Raw genomic sequence first — 19,077 nt, 5'->3', positions numbered from 1 at the left:
AAGCTTACTAATAAAAAAATATGAGTTGAGTTGAGAGAGACAATCCAAATACAGAGTGGGGAAGCAAAATGTACAATATTTTGAGGCAGGGATTGAAAGACAGTGTATGACCAATTAGTTTATTCAAAGTCATGACAATTTATTTGCCACAAGAAAATGTCCATAATAGAAAATGTTTTTATTCTGTGTGTCCTCCTTCTTTCTCAATAACTGCCTTCACACGCTTCCTGAAACTTGCGCAAGTGTTCCTCAAATACTGGGGTGACAACTTCTCCCATTCTTCTTTAATAGTATCTTCCAGACTTTCTGGTAATAGTTTTGCTCATAGTCATTCTCTTCTTTCCATTATAAACAGTCTTTATGGACACTCCAACTATTTTTGAAATCTCCTTTGGTGTGACGAGTGCATTCAGCAAATCACACACTCTTTGACGTTTGCTTTCCTGATTACTCATATGGGCAAAAGTTTCTGAAAAGGTATGGATAATAGTGTTAGGTATGATTATGACATCAGTATATGTTTGGGTTCAAAACAACTGACGTAGTGCCTGCTGAGAAAAAACAACTAAATGTTCATTGTAAATTTTGCTTCCTCACCCTGTACATAAAAGACATGACAAACTGTGGTTGTGAAACTGCAGCACTGTGGTTCTTTTTATCTGTCAAATGTTCATTGTGGTCAGTTTCAGATGCTGCAGCTCTTTCATAATTCATAGTTTCAGTTCTTGTTTGTTCAGTATTAATTGTCAGCCTTGTAAATCCAAGCTGGACTGACTGGACATATCCTAGTCCTATAGACTAAGTATCCTCCAAAATTAACCTGGATTTGAAACATAAGATAGAAAAGTATTACAGGATCAAAAACACATTCATTTTAGCAAAAAAAAAAAAAAAAAAGCCTGTTTTGAGTGTCTGGGGTCGCCAGAAATTTGTGATGTTAAAATGGAGTCAGGAGTGAAAAAAGTTGGAACCACTGAGTTATAGTCTGAGGATACAGATATGTAAGTGCACATTCATACATGAAGGTTTGGAAACATGTAAAAGTGTAGTTTGTATACACTAATAGTATGTATACAGGAAGGCTTTGTGTCCCTACCTTATGACTCCATGTCTTATCTCCATTCATGTATTTAGAATATACACCGTTTGTCCAGTTTTCTGACAAATACCCATTTTGGACATATGAGGTTTCTGCCCGACACTGGTGCTTCTGTGTAACTGTGGTCTCCTTGAATGTTCTCCAGTGTCAGCCACTCCATCACATCCACATCTGAAGCTCTGCTGTTGTGCAGCTGTTTGAACCGAACTCAGGGAGTGACTTCAGTGGAGCTCAGGTTGGACACTTTAATCCACCAACAACATCTCATCACATTCAGTTTGACATTTTGTACTAAATACATCCACGAACTGTGTATGACGGCGTATTAGGACCACATAAGAGCATAAAAACACTGTCACTACCAGAATGAAGTCATAAAATATCCAGATACACCTGTAATATTATGAGAATAAAGTCGTAGTTTAACAATCAGTATTTGGCCGCACTTGAAATATGACGACTTGAATCTCATAAAAGTATGATAAAGCAAATTAGTTCAGCACAAGGTGCTAGACTACCATTCTGCTGTAAGTAAAAAAAAAAAAAAAAAAGAAAAAAAAAAGTACGACGTTATTGAATTAAATTATGAGGTTTTTTTTAGAACTGCGATTTTATTCTCATAAAATTACGGGTTTTATCAATATTTTCCGACTTTATTCTCGTAGAGACAGTGTTTTTATTTTCGCATGTGGCTCTAATACACTGTCGTAACTCTGAGCTGTGTCCACAGTTAAAATAAGTCCTTTTAAATATACTCCTCACTGTCATTAATCTCATCTGTCACTACTGTTTTGTTTTTAATATGAATAAATCAGTGTTTTCATTCTGTTCCAGGCTAAACGGTGAATCCTTCATTCATCTGAACAGAGTGAAGGTGGAACAGTCCAGCTGCAGGTCTGTCTTCACTGAATGTGTCGGTGCTTTTTGGGTCTAGTATTGACTTTTCAGACTCGTCCACTTCAGTAGTTCTTTTAGTGTCTTTATTTAATTCCCAGAAGCAGCTCGTTCTAGCTCCTCCTACAGTCTGACTGCAGGTTCATGTACAGTTTGAGCTTCAGTCAAAGGTGGATGATCATTCAACTCTGACAGATGTGGGTGACTGGCACCAGTGGAGATGCAACTCAGCTGCAAATTTACACTTTCTCGCTCAATTGATAAGGATCTGATAACAGATGGATGGATGTCCTAATGAGAATAGAATAGAGTGTAGTAGAATAATCATTGTTTATTTTCAGTCATGTATTCATTTCAATACAGCAGAAGAACATCTTTATCATTATTTAAAAAGCATCTGAAAAGGACTCTAATTTATGAAAAAAAATGTAAGGCTGTATATCATTTGATTTGTATTTCAATTGTTTTTCCTTTAGATTATTATTTCAGTTAGATCGTATTTTTAATCCTTTTTTTTCCCTGTGTATTGTTTATTTCTGGGAAAGTATTTAGTACAGAAGCCTTTTGTGGATTCTATCCTCTCTTGTACCATGGTGTTACTTGCATGAAATTATTATTATATTTTTTAAATTTTTCTCTTGCTGTCTATGATGTGCAAATGAATCAAATAAAATCTAAATCAAGAAGAGAAATAACACAATTGGACTGAAAAGGGCTCAGGCAGAAGCAAAGCCAAAAAAAAATTTTATATATATATATATATATATATATATATATATATATGTGTGTGTATATATATATATATGTATATACACACACACGCACATATATAAATGTACAGTTTTTTCAATTACAGCCACAACTCTCAAATATAGATGCATATAAAGCTTTTTTGAACCTAAGAAAGGACGTACATACCTTAAGTTTTTAAATTAGCACAATTCCACAGTTGAACCCTTTTAAAAGAAATCCATCTTTTAACTTTTTTTTCTAGCTTTTTCTAACATCAATATAAACAGAATGGAGTAGAATAAAATAGAATAGACCTTTATTATTATTGTTACAGGAACAATGGAAATCTGTTTAGCAGCAAACAGTTAAAGTGCAGAAGACTGTAAAAAAAAAAAAAAAAAAAGTTCCGTAAAATACTGAAAAATATTGGCACCAAACCAAAACTACAGATGAAATAATAAATATGCAAATACTAGTAGTTACTACTAAAACATACCAAAAGCCAACTCTATACTACAGATCAGAAATGTGTACAACATATAAGTATATATACAGGTAATAAAAGGAAACAAAAGGTGAATTAAAAATAAGGTGCATGGTTGTGATGATTGGGGGGGGGGGGTATGTGGAACCCCCCCCCCCCCCGTCAGTAGGTCCATATGCACTGTCATGTTTAAATATATTGAACCCATATGTGAACATCCTGTGTCTTCATAACAGACCTGTGTGTGTGCATTTATTCCACTCAGTTTGACTCATTTGAACCTGGACTGTGACGAACTGGAGAAGCTGCTCCAAATCCTACAGCGAGGGCCTCGACTGTCCCACCTGGAGTATGTACCATATACTAGAGAAACTCCAAAAATATCACAATATGGACCTGTGTCTGCAGATTTGACTTATAGTTTTCATTACCGTGAACCCTTTTTACTGTATGAACCATCGTACATGAAGCAGATCAAGGACAGTTCAAGAAGGACAAATATGAAACTGATTTGTCCAGTTCTGTTCACACTGAGCTTGTGCTATATGTTTCATTGCTGTTTTTTTTTAATGTTCTTACTTTTATTGTAGTGCTTTCCCCTGTTCACTCCTGTCCCAAACACTGGACTCTTCTGTTTTTCTACAGTTTATCTGGAAACAGTCTGACAGATGAAGGAGTGAAGCACTTGGTGGACTGTCTGCCCAGACTCCGCATCAGCCGCTACGTTAAGTAAGACTCCTCTGGAACAAAAACAGAGTCAAACATATTCAGTTCACTTCAGTTTGAAGCTGAAGAATAATACTAAATAATACTAAATGCAAATACCACAGGCTACAGTTTGTACCCGTTAAACCCTGCAGAAGTACATGTATTTGTGGCTACTAGATAAATGCTAAATATGAGTCATATGTGTGTTTTTTCTTTAATCAGTTTGTCACAGTTTTATTATAGATCTAGGATTAATCTCAAACATCAACTCATTTAACCAGTGGGTTCAGTCGATGTCGTGATAATGTAGTACAATTTGTGGTTGACAAAAGGAGAAAGGCAACATTTTATTCTTGTGTTTGGGTTAAAAACTTAGTGTTACAGTTTGTTTTTTCCCTGGTATAATAAAGCATTAGATCAGGGGGGTCAAACACGCGGCATGCGGGCCAAAACCAGCCCACCAAAGGGTCTGATCCGGCCTGTGGGATGAATGTGTGAAGTGCAAAAGTGACACTGAGGGTATGAACAGTCAAGGGTGTCCAGCTGGTTTGAGTTCAGAAAATTCATGGGAAGGAATGCTTCTCGGACCAAAAACGAGTTTGTTCAAGGTGCTCTTTGGAAAAAGGGATTCATAAAGTAGATATCAAACTGGAAGAAAAATCCAAGGCACTCTCTTTAAACATTAAAATACCTTTGTTAACATAGCACAGTCATATCTTAATAAAGGCATTTTAATCTTTAGAAAGTGCCTTGGATTTTTCTTCCAGTTTGATATCTAGTTTGAGTTCAGGTTCCACATACAGACCAATGGGATCTAGTAAAATAACATAACCTATAAATAATAACAACTACAAATTTTCTTCTTGACTTAATGTGGAAAAAAATAACACGACACTATGAAAATATTTACATTGAACTATCCCATAACAATAAAATGTGAAAAGCCTGAACAAATATGAACAACCTGAAATGTCTGAAGAACACTGTGTGTAGTTGTACCAATATTCTGTCTGTTATGAAGTGTTTGTTGCATTTATAGATCCACTGGCATCTGTACGTTGGGTTAATAATAACCTGTATATGTAATATTGTAGAAATTGTTTTTATTTTAGTTCCAAACTCCAAAATTGTACCAATATTCTGCCTGTTACCACATGTTTGTGGAACATTGTGTGTAATGCACATGTATGGCTAATAAGTTGAGACAGAATATTGTTCGAATTGCAAATATTTTTCTTACAAAATATCAGTTTTTTCAGGCTATTCACATTTTTTTTGTGAAAGTTTGTAAATGGAAATATTTTTGTAATTTAATGTTTTTTATTGAACTAAAACAAAGAGGAAAAGTTGTCATTATTCATAGGTTATTACCTCCGCCAAGGAGGTTATGTTTTTGCCAGGGTTTGTTTGTTTGTTTGTCTGTTTGTTTGTTTGTTTGTTTGTTTGTTTGTCTGTCTGTCCGTTAGTGTGCAACATAACTCAAAAAGTTATGGACAGATTTGGATGAAATTTTCAGGGTTTGTTGGAAATGGGATAAGGAAGAAATGATTAAATTTTGGTGGTGATCGGGGGGGGGCCCACGGGGTGGGGGGGGGCACTGATCAGCCTTGGCGGAGGTCTGCGCTCTCCGAGTGCTTCTAGTTCTGGTATTATTTTACTGGAGATAGAATTGTGCTGAATATGGAACTGAACTAACATGAGTTTGACAGCTCTGGGTTAGATGATAAGTAGAAGAAGTGGAATCACTGCTGTAACCAGGGCTGTGTATCGGCAAGAATCTGGTGGTACAATACAAATCACAATACTAGGATCACAATACGATATATCACGATACTGTTAAAAAGGGAATTTTTTGTTTGTTTTTTAATGATTATTTCCTTGAAGAATAAATCACACCAGGAATCTGCACAAATACTAAACACATTGTATTTGATCACAACAGGATCTAATGTTCTGTCACAAAATGTTCCTGTGTTCAAACTGTTCAAACTGAAATTCTGTTTTACAGACATTCCAGTTTCAGATCCTGTTCAAATGTTCATATTCTATTAGTTCAGAACTAACATCAGAACAGTATTTTAGTTGAATCCCAACAAAGAAACTAACATTATTTAAGAAAAGTTTTAAAAAATAAAAAACAAAAAAGAAAAACAAAAAAACAAAAATGAACCTCCACAATATGAATAAATACCTAAAAACATCAATACAGTACTTTTTAATATCAATACAGTATTGTGAAATGAAATATCGCGATATATTGCAGAACCGACATTTTCTTACACTCCTAGCTTTAACGTGTCTTCAGTTCTTCTGTTTGTCTTTGTTCACAGTCTAAGCAACAACTGTCTGACTCAGCAGGGTTTGTTGGACGTAGCCTCTGCGTTGTCAACCTGCGATAAAGTCTGCAGTGTGGACGTCTGGTGAGTCACTGAACTAAAGGACCAGCACTAACTCAACTCCATTCAGCTCAGTTTTATTTATAAACCCAGTATCACACAGACAGAGACGTCTCAAAGGGCTTGACCGTCTCTACAAAGGACAACACAGTCTCTCCTCAGACTCACTTCTGGTGTTTAAAACGTAATAAACAATGTGATATTTACATGTGTGTCTTGCTGTTGTTTTGCTTTGTCTGCTGCTAGTTTGGGAGAAAAAGGGAGGAGCTTCATCTGGTTCCGACAACAGGGAGGACATGAAAAAAGCCTCAGGTAGGACAAGAATACATGGTTATACAAGAATGTTATGTAACTATATCCTCCTGAGACCCAGGAAAGGGAAAGTTTGAGCTTTTTTGCATTAAGTAATTGTCTCGATTGGAAAGTGCGTAATTCAACCGTTTTTTCAGATAAATTATTTTTATTTATTTGTTTATTACCTCTGCCAAGGAGGTTATATTTTTGCCGGCATTGGTTTGTCTGTCTGTCTGTCCGTCTGTGTGCAAGATAACTCAAAAAGTTATGGACGGATTTGGATGAAAATTTCAGGAAATGTTGATACTGGCACAAGGAACAAATTATTAAATTTTGGTGGTGATCGGGGGTGGGGGGGCCACGGAGGCCCACTGATCTGCCTTGGTGGAGGTCTGCACTCTGAGTGCTTCTAGTTTCTTTGTGTTTTTATTCTTATTTTAAAACCAATATTACTGTGTTTGTAGTGTTTGTGCACAGATTCATCTGCTGTCACATCATGTTCCTACACATAAATAACACTTATTGTCTCCGTCAGTGTCAGAGACAGTGGTTTGGAACGTGATCATCTGGACCGATTAGTGGAAATCATGTCCAACTGTCCCAGTCTGAGCAAACTGGAGTAAGTAGATGTGCGCTCTGTTTTATGCATTACATTAGAAGCATTTAAAGAATTTAGGAGACATGGCAGGAAGTAGATTTCTTAGATATCTGGGACACTTTCTGTGTAGCATATTCCCATAAAACAAATTTATTACTATTTTTTTTCATTCAAAATGTGTTTAAAATAGACCTTTTATGCAAGATGATACAATCCTCCTTAATGATTGACAGGTTCAGTAACAGTTTGCGGTCAGAGGAGGTTGAAGCCCTGGTCCATCTGTTGAGTGACAGTCAGAGGGGATGGACCATCAGGTGAGAAACAGACACTGTCATGGACAACAAACCTCCACGTTCACTTTATCACATTTAACTGTTGTTCATGTGATCAAACTGCAGTGACTTGTTTTCTGTTTTTCAGTATTGTGGAGTCGTGGATCAGGTCTGATAACGCTGTCCGTTTACTGTGTAACTGTTTGGACCTCAACACAAACATACACTCCATCATGTAAGAAGTAGTACAAGCAGGACTGTCCCCTTTAGGCTCTGTAGGTGTGTCACTGTGTGTAATATTATCTTTGCAGTGTGAACCACACGACACTACACCTGTGTTTGATGAAACCTGCTGCACTGGCCTCAGACAGGTATTACATTTATATATACTATATATGATAATGCATTAGTACCCCCCCACCCCAACCCCCCAAAAGGGAGGCAAAGACTGTTGTTTTTGCTTTGTTTTTTGGTTTTTTGGTTTTTTTTTGGTTTTTTTTAACACTTCAGCAGCAAAACTATTGGTTGAATTCCTACCAAATTGGGTTTACACACTGGAAAAAATAAAAACCTTACCAAGTGTATTTTTCTCATGTCTAGTCCAAATATCTCATCACACTTAAAATAAGACAGAATCACCAAAAGAGGAACTTTTCAGTGAGATATAAGAACTGATTTATAGACAATAGATCTGGAAAATCTGATTTCAGGAAAGATTTTTTGCTTGAATTAAGCAAAAAAATCTTGAATTTAGCAAAAAAAAAATCTGCGAATGGAACAAGTGAAAATGATCTTGGGCACATTTGTTGAACTCAGATTTTCCAGATCTATTGTCTATAAATCAGTTCTTCTGTCTCACTGTGAAGTTGCTCTGTCGGTGATTCTGTCTGATTTTAAGTGTGATGAGATATTTGGACTAGAAATGAGAAAAATACACTTCCACAGATCTAGATTTTTGCAGTATAGATTGCCAGTGACCCAAAATAGATGCGGTTACATTTTGGGAACAGTAGGTCAAAGTTCAAAGTTTTTATGAATTTTTTAAAATCTTTTTTTTTTTCCCATTTACTTATAATGGGTGAAATGTAAAGCCTCAGACCACCGAGGCAGGAACAGCTCACACAAATACAGACCTACATTTAAGAGGGTTTAGAGCAGGTTAAAGACCCTGACCCCCTTTGGGAGGTCCATCCAGACCCTGTCCTAAATCTAGGTTCTTCTCACTGACTGGAAGGAGTCGGAGGAACTGAAGGCTGTTCAGTTGGTTGAAATGTACAACTGCACCACATGGTGGTGCCAGACCGTACACAGTGCATCTTCAAAGTGTGACTTCAGCCCCATTCAGTCAACCCTGTTACATGTGTTTAGAGCCAAAGTAACTGTAACTAAACTGATAAGACAGTCTGTAGTAATACGACAACTACGGCAGCTCTGAACAGACAAAACACATGAACCCAAACGGAATTATCTGTGTCCACCAGGGGGCAGCACACAACTGTTTACTGCTGCAGTTTCACATTTATTTCCGTTTAATGTCAATATTGATCCCAGTATTGATGTGTTGCATGGCTTCGGTCGTCAAACAATCAGGTTACAGTTCAAAACTGTACTTTGGTATCACTAAATGAATCTGAATCATCAATGAATACTGAATCGAATCGATATCGGATCAGATCGAATTGTGATTAATCGAATCAGAACCTAATGAAATTGTCCATGATACCCAGCCTTATACAGGTCTGTCACGTTACTTGTAGAATTATGTACCGAGGTCTGGATTGAGGACGGACTGAGGTACGGGGCGGTGGGTGGGGGTGGGGGGGTCAGCACATCGTCCGTCCTTCCGTGCCAGGGTTTTCAAGTGCGCATACTAGGGTGGTCCAAAGAAAGTTTTTTTTTTAAGATTCTCTGGATTCGAACCCTGCATGTGGTTCCATATCTGGCCAAATTACTTCGGTCCAAATTTTATGCAAATTAAATAATATTTAGAGGTTGCACAAGACAGGTGCAGATTGCTCTATATTCTCTAACAGAACTAGCCAAATGAATAAGGCAGATCAGAATAATTTGTAATTTTATTCTCAAAATCAAACTGCAACTCGCTAAAAACTGTCAGTGACATCATTGACAGCTTTAGTGGAATGCCCAGTGTTCTCCTCCTTCTGAAAGTCTGCATCATCAGCCCAGTCTACTGGAGGAACTGTTCAGAATGTTTGTGGCAGATCCAAAGGTTCAAACAAACGCATGGTGCTGGTGGAGACAAAAGCCCTGATCTGCTTCCCTTCACAATCTGATGGATGAAGGACATCCCAACGCTTTAGTGGAACCCAGAGAACCTGCATTTAACATCATGGTGTCCACCATCAGCTGCTTCTGCTCTGGTGTCACACTGGAGTCACAGAATGGACCACAACCAGTTCTACACTCCAGTACCACAGATGTGGGCGGAGTTACTGCATCCATATATTTACTCCAGTACCACAGATGTGGGCGGAGTTACTGCATCCATATATTTACTCCAGTACCACAGATGTGGGCGGAGTTACTTCATCCATATATTTACTCCAGTACCACAGATGTGGGCGGAGTTACTTCATCCATATATTTACTCCAGTACCACAGATGTGGGCGGAGTTACTGCATCCATATATTTACTCCAGTACCACAGATGTGGGTGGAGTTACTTCATCCATATATTTACTCCAGTTCCACAGATGTGGGCGGAGTTACTTCATCCATATATTTACTCCAGTACCACAGATGTGGGCGGAGTTACTGCATCCATATATTTACTCCAGTACCACAGATGTGGGTGGAGTTACTTCATCCATATATTTACTCCAGTACCACAGATGTGGGCGGAGTTACTTCATCCATATATTTACTCCAGTTCCACAGATGTGGGCGGAGTTACTGCATCCATATATTTACTCCAGTACCACAGATGTGGGCGGAGTTACTTCATTCATATATTTACTCCAGTACCACAGATGTGGGCGGTCTTACTTCATCCATATATTTCCAGCTGAATCCCTCAAACCTTGGTTTTGATAGTACTGCTCTTCTCTTACAGCTCAGCTCATCTGTGCTGAAAATGAACAATTAGTCCATTTCCAGGAAACTTCCAGCAACTTGTGCAACCTCTAAAACATCTCCTTTTTCTTCCAGATTTTTTCCTAAATCATCTTTCGAATGACAAAACCTAATGCAGAGTTCGAATTGAGGTTATCTGAAACTGTATTTTTTACCATGATTGTTGGACCACCCTAGTGCACACGTTATGTTTTCTTGATTGATATGGGATGAATTTCATGACGTAGACCAATGTCTTAGCATCCTGTTAGTTTAGATCAGAGTGAATTTAAAACAGGAAATGACATATTCAGCTATTTTAACTGTTTTGGGTTTTTTAAATGTGTGATATCATCTGTGTTGATGTGTTTCACATGTGTTTTAATCACATAATTCAGTTAAATGTTCTGTCTGCAGTGTCATACAGTTCTATATAATAAACTTAATGCATCCTTGTGTTGACTTTGTCTTTTAGGGACGACTCAGAGGCTCCGCCTCCATCACTGGCCACTGTGAAAATAGGGTACATTTTTATTAATTTAGATCTGTCTATACCAAAGGTGTCAACATACGGCCTGTTAAAATCACTGAAGTTCAGGTCAGACCAGTAAAATAATAACACAATAATGTATAAATAAGGACAACTCCAAACCTTTTTTTCTTTTAGTGTAAAAAAAAATAAAAATTACGTGAAAATGTTTATATTTATGAACTATCCTTGAACAAAAACTGTGACTAACTTGAACGAACATGAACAACCTGAACTGTCTTAATAAAAGTAAATGTAATTATACTAATATTCTGCCTCTTTTTAAATGTTTAGTGTATTTGTAGATCCACTGTGATCTATATGTTGTGTTGTTTTTTTTTTAATATATGTATAGATGGAGTTATAGAAATGCAATTTTTTACCCTTTTTTTGTATGTTTTAGTTTTTATTAGTGTCTGTTTTTTTAATGATAACATCAGTCTGTCCAGGGACTACAGGTGGATATTAACACTCGTGCTACATTCTGGTACAATACATCTGTCCTTTTTAAGGTTAATGTATATTGTGCATTGTCCCTGTCTAAATAAAAAAATATATACAATGAAAATGAAAAATGCACATACATAAATGAGGCATAATATTGTTAAATTTGCACTTATTTTGTCTTAATAAATTTCAGGTTGTTGATGTTAATCATATTTTTTAAAGGGTAGTTTGTAGATGTGAACATGTTTATAATGTCATTTAACTTTTTTGACTCTAAAATATAGTGCAGTTTGTTGTTGTCTTTATTTATTTGTATTATTTGTGTTGTTATTTGACTGTTCTGGGGCCTGTTTCCATCATATCAGGCTGTATATGACCCCTGAACACATCTCTGTTCCAAACACGTCCCAACCCATCCCTCCTGTTCTTTTTCTCCTTCAGCCTGGTGGACTGTGCCGTTCAGGTTGACCACCTCCCAGCTCTGAGGACCATCATTCAGAAGTGTCCATTTCTGACAGACTTAGAGTTAGTCCAATATTTTGTCTCATAAAACACTAGATAACCCTCACCCACCAGATGGATAAATGAGATTAATACCCACAGTTTGTTCTTATCCCCTCAGTTTATCCCACAACATGTTGGGTGAAGAAGGAGCAGAGTTTGTCTGTTCCGTCCTGCCGTCGCTGCCGAACCTCACCTCCCTCAGGTTACAGCTTCTGTTTCCTTCTGTCCTTTTACTGTGACGCTTCTGTTTACATTCTGACAGAACACGCTTTTGCCTTTACAGCGTCGGCTCCAAAGAACACAGTGGAACTGTGGTTGAGAAGCTGTCAGAGGCCTTCGTCAGATCTCCAAGTGTTCAGTGTCTGAAGTGAGTTTGAACGGAAGCACAGTTGGTTTACTGTCTGAAGGAGTTCGTTTCAGTCCCTTTTATTGTTTCATTCAGTGTGAAAAGATTCGAAGTTTGATTCAAAGAAGGATCCATTCATACATATACAGTCTCACCACCACAGGGAGCAGAACATTCAGCCGCTCTGCTCCCCAACTCTGGAACTCCTAACCACCAGAGCTCAGAAATATCACGTCACTCCCTCTCTTCAAATCCAAACTCAAAACCCATCTGTTTAGGACCTCTTTCTCCATGTGACCACAATTGCATTGTCCTATTTTTAACCTGTCTTTTGCTTTTTACTCTGTTTTATTACTTGTTTTATACTCTCCTGTTTACTGTACAGTGTCCTTGAGTGTTAAGATAGGCACCTTTAAATAAAATTTATTATTATTATTGAAGTTTTAGCCCTTTAGATTAGTTGTTTTTGCAGAGTTTAAATGAACATGCATATTTATTACAGTCTCTTTTCTTCAGATACAAGAAAATCCAGTAAATCTGTGCACAGCCTTCAAAGACACAACAAACAACTGAATGAGTTAAAGGTTAAAGTCAGTATTTAGTTTGACCTCTGACCCCATGACAAGAAGAAGCACAAACCATTATAAACATCTGACATGTTTAATAAAACCTGGAATCAAAACATCAGAAAGTGAACAAAAGGATTAAAGACATGTTAAGGTCAAAGGTCACAGTAAATAAATACCATTACTTTGGTTATTACCTCCGCCAAGGAGGTTATGTTTTTGCCAGGGTTTGTTTGTCTGTCTGTCTGTCCGTTAGTGTGCAACATAACTCAAAAAGTTATGGACAGATTTTGATGAAATTTTCAGGGTTTGTTGGAAATGGGATAAGGAAGAAATGATTAAATTTTGGTGGTGATTGGGGGTGGGGGGGCCCACGGGGGGGCCCATTTCCAACAAACTCTGAAAATTTCATCAAAATCTGTCCATAAGTTTTTGAGTTATGTTGCACACTAACGCTACAGACAAACAGACAGACAAACAAACAAACAAACCCTGGCAAAAACATAACCTCCTTGGCGTGGTGGGGCCCACGGGGGGGGCCACTGATCAGCCTTGGCGGAGGTCTGCGCTCTCCGAGTGCTTCTAGTTGGAGCTGTTTTTACTGTACTGTCGTCTGTACATTCATGTCATCTGTGTCATTCACCTTCTGAGGTTTTTATTCCAGGTTTGATCCAACACAAGTCAGATGTTTAACAGTTTGTGCGTCGTCTTGTCATGGGGTCAGAGGTCACATTAAATACTGTTTGTTGTGTGTCTTTTAAGGCTGTGCATGTATTTCCTGTATTTTCTTGTTGACTCTGAAGAAAAGAGACTGAAATAAATATGTGTGTTCATTTAAATGCTGCAAAAACAAATGTAAAGGACAAACAAAATTATAAACAGTCCAGTACAAACTTATGTTTACTCAGAAATGATGAACTGAGTCAGGATGTGCTCGTTCATTTCAGTCTCTCTTGCTCTCTCAGTCTCTCAGGTCATGTGATTAGTGACGCAGCAGCTCAGGTTTTGACTAACGTGCTTCCCCGTCTTCGATCACTCAAGTAAGCATTAACTTGATTAATTTGAATGTTTTTATTCATTTTTAATTGATAAAAAAGCACACACAAAACAGGACAAAAACAACAAGAAGCTGGGAATAATGATATAAAAATGAAAAACAAAAAGATCAGGAGTAAGTAAATGTCTGAAGCACAGTGTTAAGTACTAAGTGATTTACAGTGGGAATTAAACAAAAATACAGTTTTATTTTTTTTCAAATGCTCTCATCATTATAGCCAAAATATTGACAAAAATACACTAATATAATCATGGAATTGTTTAGATATTCTTTTCGTTAAGTCCAGGGGTATATATTCCATTCATGTCTCCACATAAGGGGAGGGGGTGTTATCTGAACTCCAGGGCTGAAGGATATTTTTTCTGGCACAAAATGTCATTTTATAGCTTTTTCTGATACAGTAGTGGAAGATAATAACAAATGTTATAAAATATTTGCAGAAAAACCTCATCAGACAAACCAATGAAAATGATTTGTTTTTCTTATTGTTAACATGATAAAATAACCAAACTAATTGAACACTAGTCACAGTATATTAGATAAAGTACTAGGGATGTAATGATTACCGGTATAACGATAAACAGCGGTAAAATTGCAGACAGTTAGTATTACTGTTTAAATTCTAATTATCATTAACCGTGTTTGATTAACGCACTTTGTAAAGATCTGCTTTTATGTCAAATATTTGAGTATAGTTTTAATTTATTTCAATTTTCTATACCTAAGATTTGGAACCAATATTCACTTTTAAAGTCTTTGAAAAGGTTATTTAAGCATCTTTGTGTTATTTATGCAATAAATTATACACATTTTTCAAATCGGATTTTATATTTTTTGTGTGTTTTCTGTCCTTTTATGTTTTTATAGTAGATTAAAGTGAAAAAAAAAATAGATGAGATAGATGAAGTTGTGCTGAAAAAACAAATCCCAAACATGGGTATAGTAAATATTTGTTTATATAGTATATAAAGGCCAAATCAAAAGGACTGAAAAATGGACAAAATAGGCTCAGACCACTAAGGGTTAATATTTGAATGTTTCTGCAACAGAAGGGACATTGTGCCTATTATTTTATTTGTTTTTTGGGTTTTTTTTGGTTTTTTAAATACAACTTGGTTAAATTATTTCAGTGTGTGCATCAGTACTTTTTGAACATTTTGAGCACAGTTTCAATAATACTGCAGTAGTAATGATAGCCATGATAATTTTGGTCACAATAACTGTGATATGAAATTTTCATATGGTTACATCCCTATAAAGGACATTACAGTTATGTGTTTTTATTTTTATTTTTTCACTGTGATCTTTAAATACATGAACCCTTCACTGACGCTGGTACAAATCATGTCTTCACCTTCTGCATTCACAGGCTCAGTGTGCGTTGGTGGTGGTAGTAAATACCGTAGGGGTCGGTCTAATCCTGTGCTGTAGTATCCTCTGGGCTTTTTACACACACTGAACGTCATATAATCACAGGCGTCCTTCAGTCACACCGTCCCCTCCTCATGCACAGACTCCAACCGTCCAACATTGAAAGGACGCTGCATGGTTTTACACTCAGCTGATGAACCGATGTACAGATTACAGACAGTGTCTATAATGAGAAGAATCACTTTTAACTTTATCAGAGGTGTTTCTGTCTCCAGATAGAGCACAGGTGCCAAAACCGGCCCACTGAAGGGTCTGATCCGGCCTCTGGGATGAATTAATGAAATGCAAAAATTACACTGAACCCATACAGACCCACAGCTACTTTTGTGTCAGTTCCCAAATGAGTTTTTCTGTCTATTTAACCTTTCTTAAGTGATTTAACACCATTTATTCTAATATTATACTCAGTATTTTGCTTTGTTTTCAGTGAAATCAGATATTTTTCTATATTTAATTTACTGATCCTGTAGATGTTCATTAGAGTCGATGGTTCTGCTATCAGAAACAGATCAAGCTGAATAAACAGTGTCCTTTTCAGTCCAATCTGTCATTAACTGAACATAAACCCAGTGTGTCCATCCATTGTCATTGATCCAACTCCATGGGTTTGACTGGGGAATCAGTGTTGGAGAAGATGACATTTTTTTTGCCTATTTTATTCTTTTTTTTTTTCTTCAATTTTGTTTCAGTTTGTGGCTTATTTTGTTGATGTTACTTATGATGTTGCTGATTTTTTTTTTTTTATTATTAATTTTTGTTCATTATGTCAATTACTTTGGCTCTTTTTGTTCATTTTGTTGCTTGTTTTATTTATTTATTTATTTATTTACTATATTTTAGTTAATTTTTTGTTTTTTCACATTATTTATCATTTTTAGGGATTTTTTTTTATTCATTTTTGTTCATTTTATCCACTGTCATTGATCCAACTCCATGGGTTGTACTGGTGAATCAGTGTTGAGTTGACATTCTTTATATATTATTATGTTATTATTTGACTGGTCTGATCCACGTCAGGTCGTATTGGGAGGATGTGGATGGGACCTCTGAGGCAGAACATTAATTGAACATCTTTTTTTTTTTTCCATTTTCTGTCCACTATTGTCTCTCATTGCCTTTGACGTGTTCTTCTCTTTGGAGTCGGTGTCCTGCAGAGTTTCCGTTGTGCTGTTTTTGACTTCTCCCTCTCCTTTCCTGTTCCTGTGCAGCTGAACCCTGCAGTCTCCTTGTAGTCCCCTCTGCCTTTTTATGAGGGTTTACCAGGCATTTACCGACGCTAACTAGGGACAACTGACATGCTTGTTAAGTTTAATGCCCTGTCAACACTTGGCTTATGGGTATTTTCCTCCTCTGTTCTAATAAATTACCTATATACATACTAAATTTAAAAAAACCGACCATAATTCCATGCAAACACTGGGACTGTTATTTCTGTGGACTTATGGACACCAAGGTTCTAATAGTTTGGATTTTTCATTCTAGTTTAGTTTTATTTAATTTTGACTTTTTTTCTCTAATTCAGTTAGTTTTAATTAGTTTTTAGAGCAGGTTTGCTAGTTTTTATTAGTTTTTGTTTTTTTTTTCTAAATGTTTAGTTTTAGTTTAGTTTTAGTTTAGTGGTCTCTTTTCTCTTCTTCTCTGTCGTTGTATTCAAATAAATCACAGACAGGACTCTGCTGCTTTCTCCCAACTTTAGTCTCCATGTTTCCAGGTAACAACGACAAGTGGCGACAAGTGACAGACCGTGAAGTGCCGCTAGCTAAAATTGCTAGAGTGAAATAAATCAATTTTGTATCAGTCCGACGCTGACAAAAACGAAAACGAAGGGAATTTTATCCATAATTTTTGTACGTTTTAGTTAGTTTTATAAACACAATACAGTTTCAGTTAGTTACCATTTTTTCTTTTAATTATAGTTTTTATTTAATGTTTTTTCAGCTCTAGTTTTCATCATTTCGTTAGTTTTCGTTAACGATAATAACCTTGATGGACACTTGGACGTAGCAGATGTAGATGCAGTAATCTGTCATGAGAAGTTAATGGATTATTATTGAAGTGTGTTCTTTATACTGTATAGATTTCCCACGTCTGTGCTGATTTACTGCAGGTCGTACACTGGCTTACACACCTATATGACTGATAACAGGTGCATTTTTATTACGCAAAGTAACAGTAAGTAAGCTGTTGTTTTGTCACTTTGTCATTTTTTGATCTTCTAATCTTCTTTTCTTATTGTCACTTTTATAAAATGTCTCAGTTTCAGTGACTTAAAATGCTCTTAATGTTTAGACAAAAGGCCCAAAAGTAGAAAAAAATGTTCATATTAACCCATAAAGACACAGAGCTACTTCAGTGTCAGTTCCCAAATGAGTTTTTCTCTATTTAACTTTGATGAGTGATTTAACACCAATTATTCTATTATCCTCTGTATTTTGCATTTTTTTCGTGATAATCATGCATTTTTCTATATTTAATTCACTGATCATATAAATGTCCATTAAAGTTTAGATTAAAGTTGGTGGTTATTCTATTAGAAACAGAGAAAACTGAAGAAAAAGTGTCTTTTTCAACAAAATCTGTCATTAACTGAACATAAACCCAGTGTGTCCATCCACTGTCATTGATCCAACTCCATGGGTTTGACTGGGGAGTCAGTGTTGGAGAAGATGACATTCTATTGCCTATTTTATTCTTTTTTCTTCAATTTTGTTTCAGTTTGTGGCTTATTTTGTTAATGTTACTTATTATTTTGTTGATTTCGTATTCATTTTTGTTCATTTTGTTAATTACTTTGGCTTTTTTGTTCATTTTGTTGCTTATTCTTTTTTTTACTATAGCAAATGTTTTGCTTATTTTTTTCCACATCATTATTTTATAGGTTGTTTTTTTTTTGTTCATATTTGTTTCTTTTTATCCACTGTCATTGATCCAACTCCATGGGTTTTACTGATGAATCAGTGTTGTAAAACAGTGTTTCTGAACATTTTTTGAACAAACACCCTTTTATGTTATCATGAGCCTCAAACACATTTATAGAAAAAGTATTGATCTGAATATTGGAGAATGAGTCTGACTGTTTCAACATGTGTTTGCCTGTGTTCACTCAGTAACACTTACATATGAATCTGTTTCTTCTAGTCTTTCCCACTGTGTGTGGTCTTCGTCTGGAGGACTGCAGCTCCTCAAAACTCTGGGACACTGTGCACATCTGCAGGACCTTTGGTAACACACACAAACACATGCAAACAAAGAGGTGCTTCTATCATTTCTAAGTTCTAAGTGTGTGTTTCTGTGTTTTTACTCCAAGTCTGGACTCTGTGGTGCACCTGGATGAAGACAGCAGGACGTTCCTGGTCCAGTCACTTAGGAGTCATCGCACTCTATGCACTTTAAAGTAAGAGAAACGCACCTTCACCTGGGGTCAGATGCATAAAGGTCAAGTGGTGGTACTTTTAGACCATCTCATTCCAGTGTCAGTGTGTGGATAAATCAGGCACCAAGTGAACAAGTAGACGTCCAGGTTGAAGTATTAGAACCAATAAAATGTTCAAGAGTAGGGATCTGAACAACTGTGACAAGGGACAAATGATGTGAGGGTCAGATTATCTCCAGATCTACTTGTTCATTCCCAGTTTAAAGTGTTTAGTA

General features: G+C 36.5%; 1 protein-coding gene and 1 pseudogene across 2 annotated transcripts in view; both read left to right on the top strand.

Annotated features, from left to right (window-relative positions):
* LOC115421684 (CCR4-NOT transcription complex subunit 1-like) overlaps nucleotides 1-19,077 on the top strand; it is a 969,367-nt pseudogene that overhangs the window by 282,238 nt on the left and 668,052 nt on the right.
* nlrc5 (NLR family, CARD domain containing 5) overlaps nucleotides 1-19,077 on the top strand; it is a 79,275-nt gene that overhangs the window by 50,163 nt on the left and 10,035 nt on the right. For both annotated transcript variants that reach the window (XM_030137667.1, XM_030137666.1), the window contains 17 exons: nucleotides 1,245-1,334; nucleotides 1,934-1,993; nucleotides 3,475-3,558; nucleotides 3,855-3,938; nucleotides 6,248-6,337; nucleotides 6,560-6,625; nucleotides 7,143-7,226; nucleotides 7,439-7,519; nucleotides 7,626-7,712; nucleotides 7,789-7,848; nucleotides 11,025-11,072; nucleotides 11,967-12,050; nucleotides 12,148-12,231; nucleotides 12,313-12,396; nucleotides 13,907-13,981; nucleotides 18,568-18,651; nucleotides 18,737-18,823. In XM_030137667.1, the coding sequence (XP_029993527.1) occupies nucleotides 1,245-1,334; nucleotides 1,934-1,993; nucleotides 3,475-3,558; nucleotides 3,855-3,938; nucleotides 6,248-6,337; nucleotides 6,560-6,625; nucleotides 7,143-7,226; nucleotides 7,439-7,519; nucleotides 7,626-7,712; nucleotides 7,789-7,848; nucleotides 11,025-11,072; nucleotides 11,967-12,050; nucleotides 12,148-12,231; nucleotides 12,313-12,396; nucleotides 13,907-13,981; nucleotides 18,568-18,651; nucleotides 18,737-18,823 (1,332 nt within the window). The remainder of the gene's footprint in view (nucleotides 1-1,244; nucleotides 1,335-1,933; nucleotides 1,994-3,474; nucleotides 3,559-3,854; nucleotides 3,939-6,247; nucleotides 6,338-6,559; nucleotides 6,626-7,142; nucleotides 7,227-7,438; nucleotides 7,520-7,625; nucleotides 7,713-7,788; nucleotides 7,849-11,024; nucleotides 11,073-11,966; nucleotides 12,051-12,147; nucleotides 12,232-12,312; nucleotides 12,397-13,906; nucleotides 13,982-18,567; nucleotides 18,652-18,736; nucleotides 18,824-19,077) is intronic.

The sequence above is a fragment of the Sphaeramia orbicularis genome, chromosome 6 (assembly GCF_902148855.1).
Source record: "Sphaeramia orbicularis chromosome 6, fSphaOr1.1, whole genome shotgun sequence".
Lineage (NCBI taxonomy): Eukaryota > Metazoa > Chordata > Actinopteri > Kurtiformes > Apogonidae > Sphaeramia > Sphaeramia orbicularis.
Note: the sequence above shows the minus strand (reverse complement) of the source record. Positions and strands in the feature narration are given on the sequence as shown.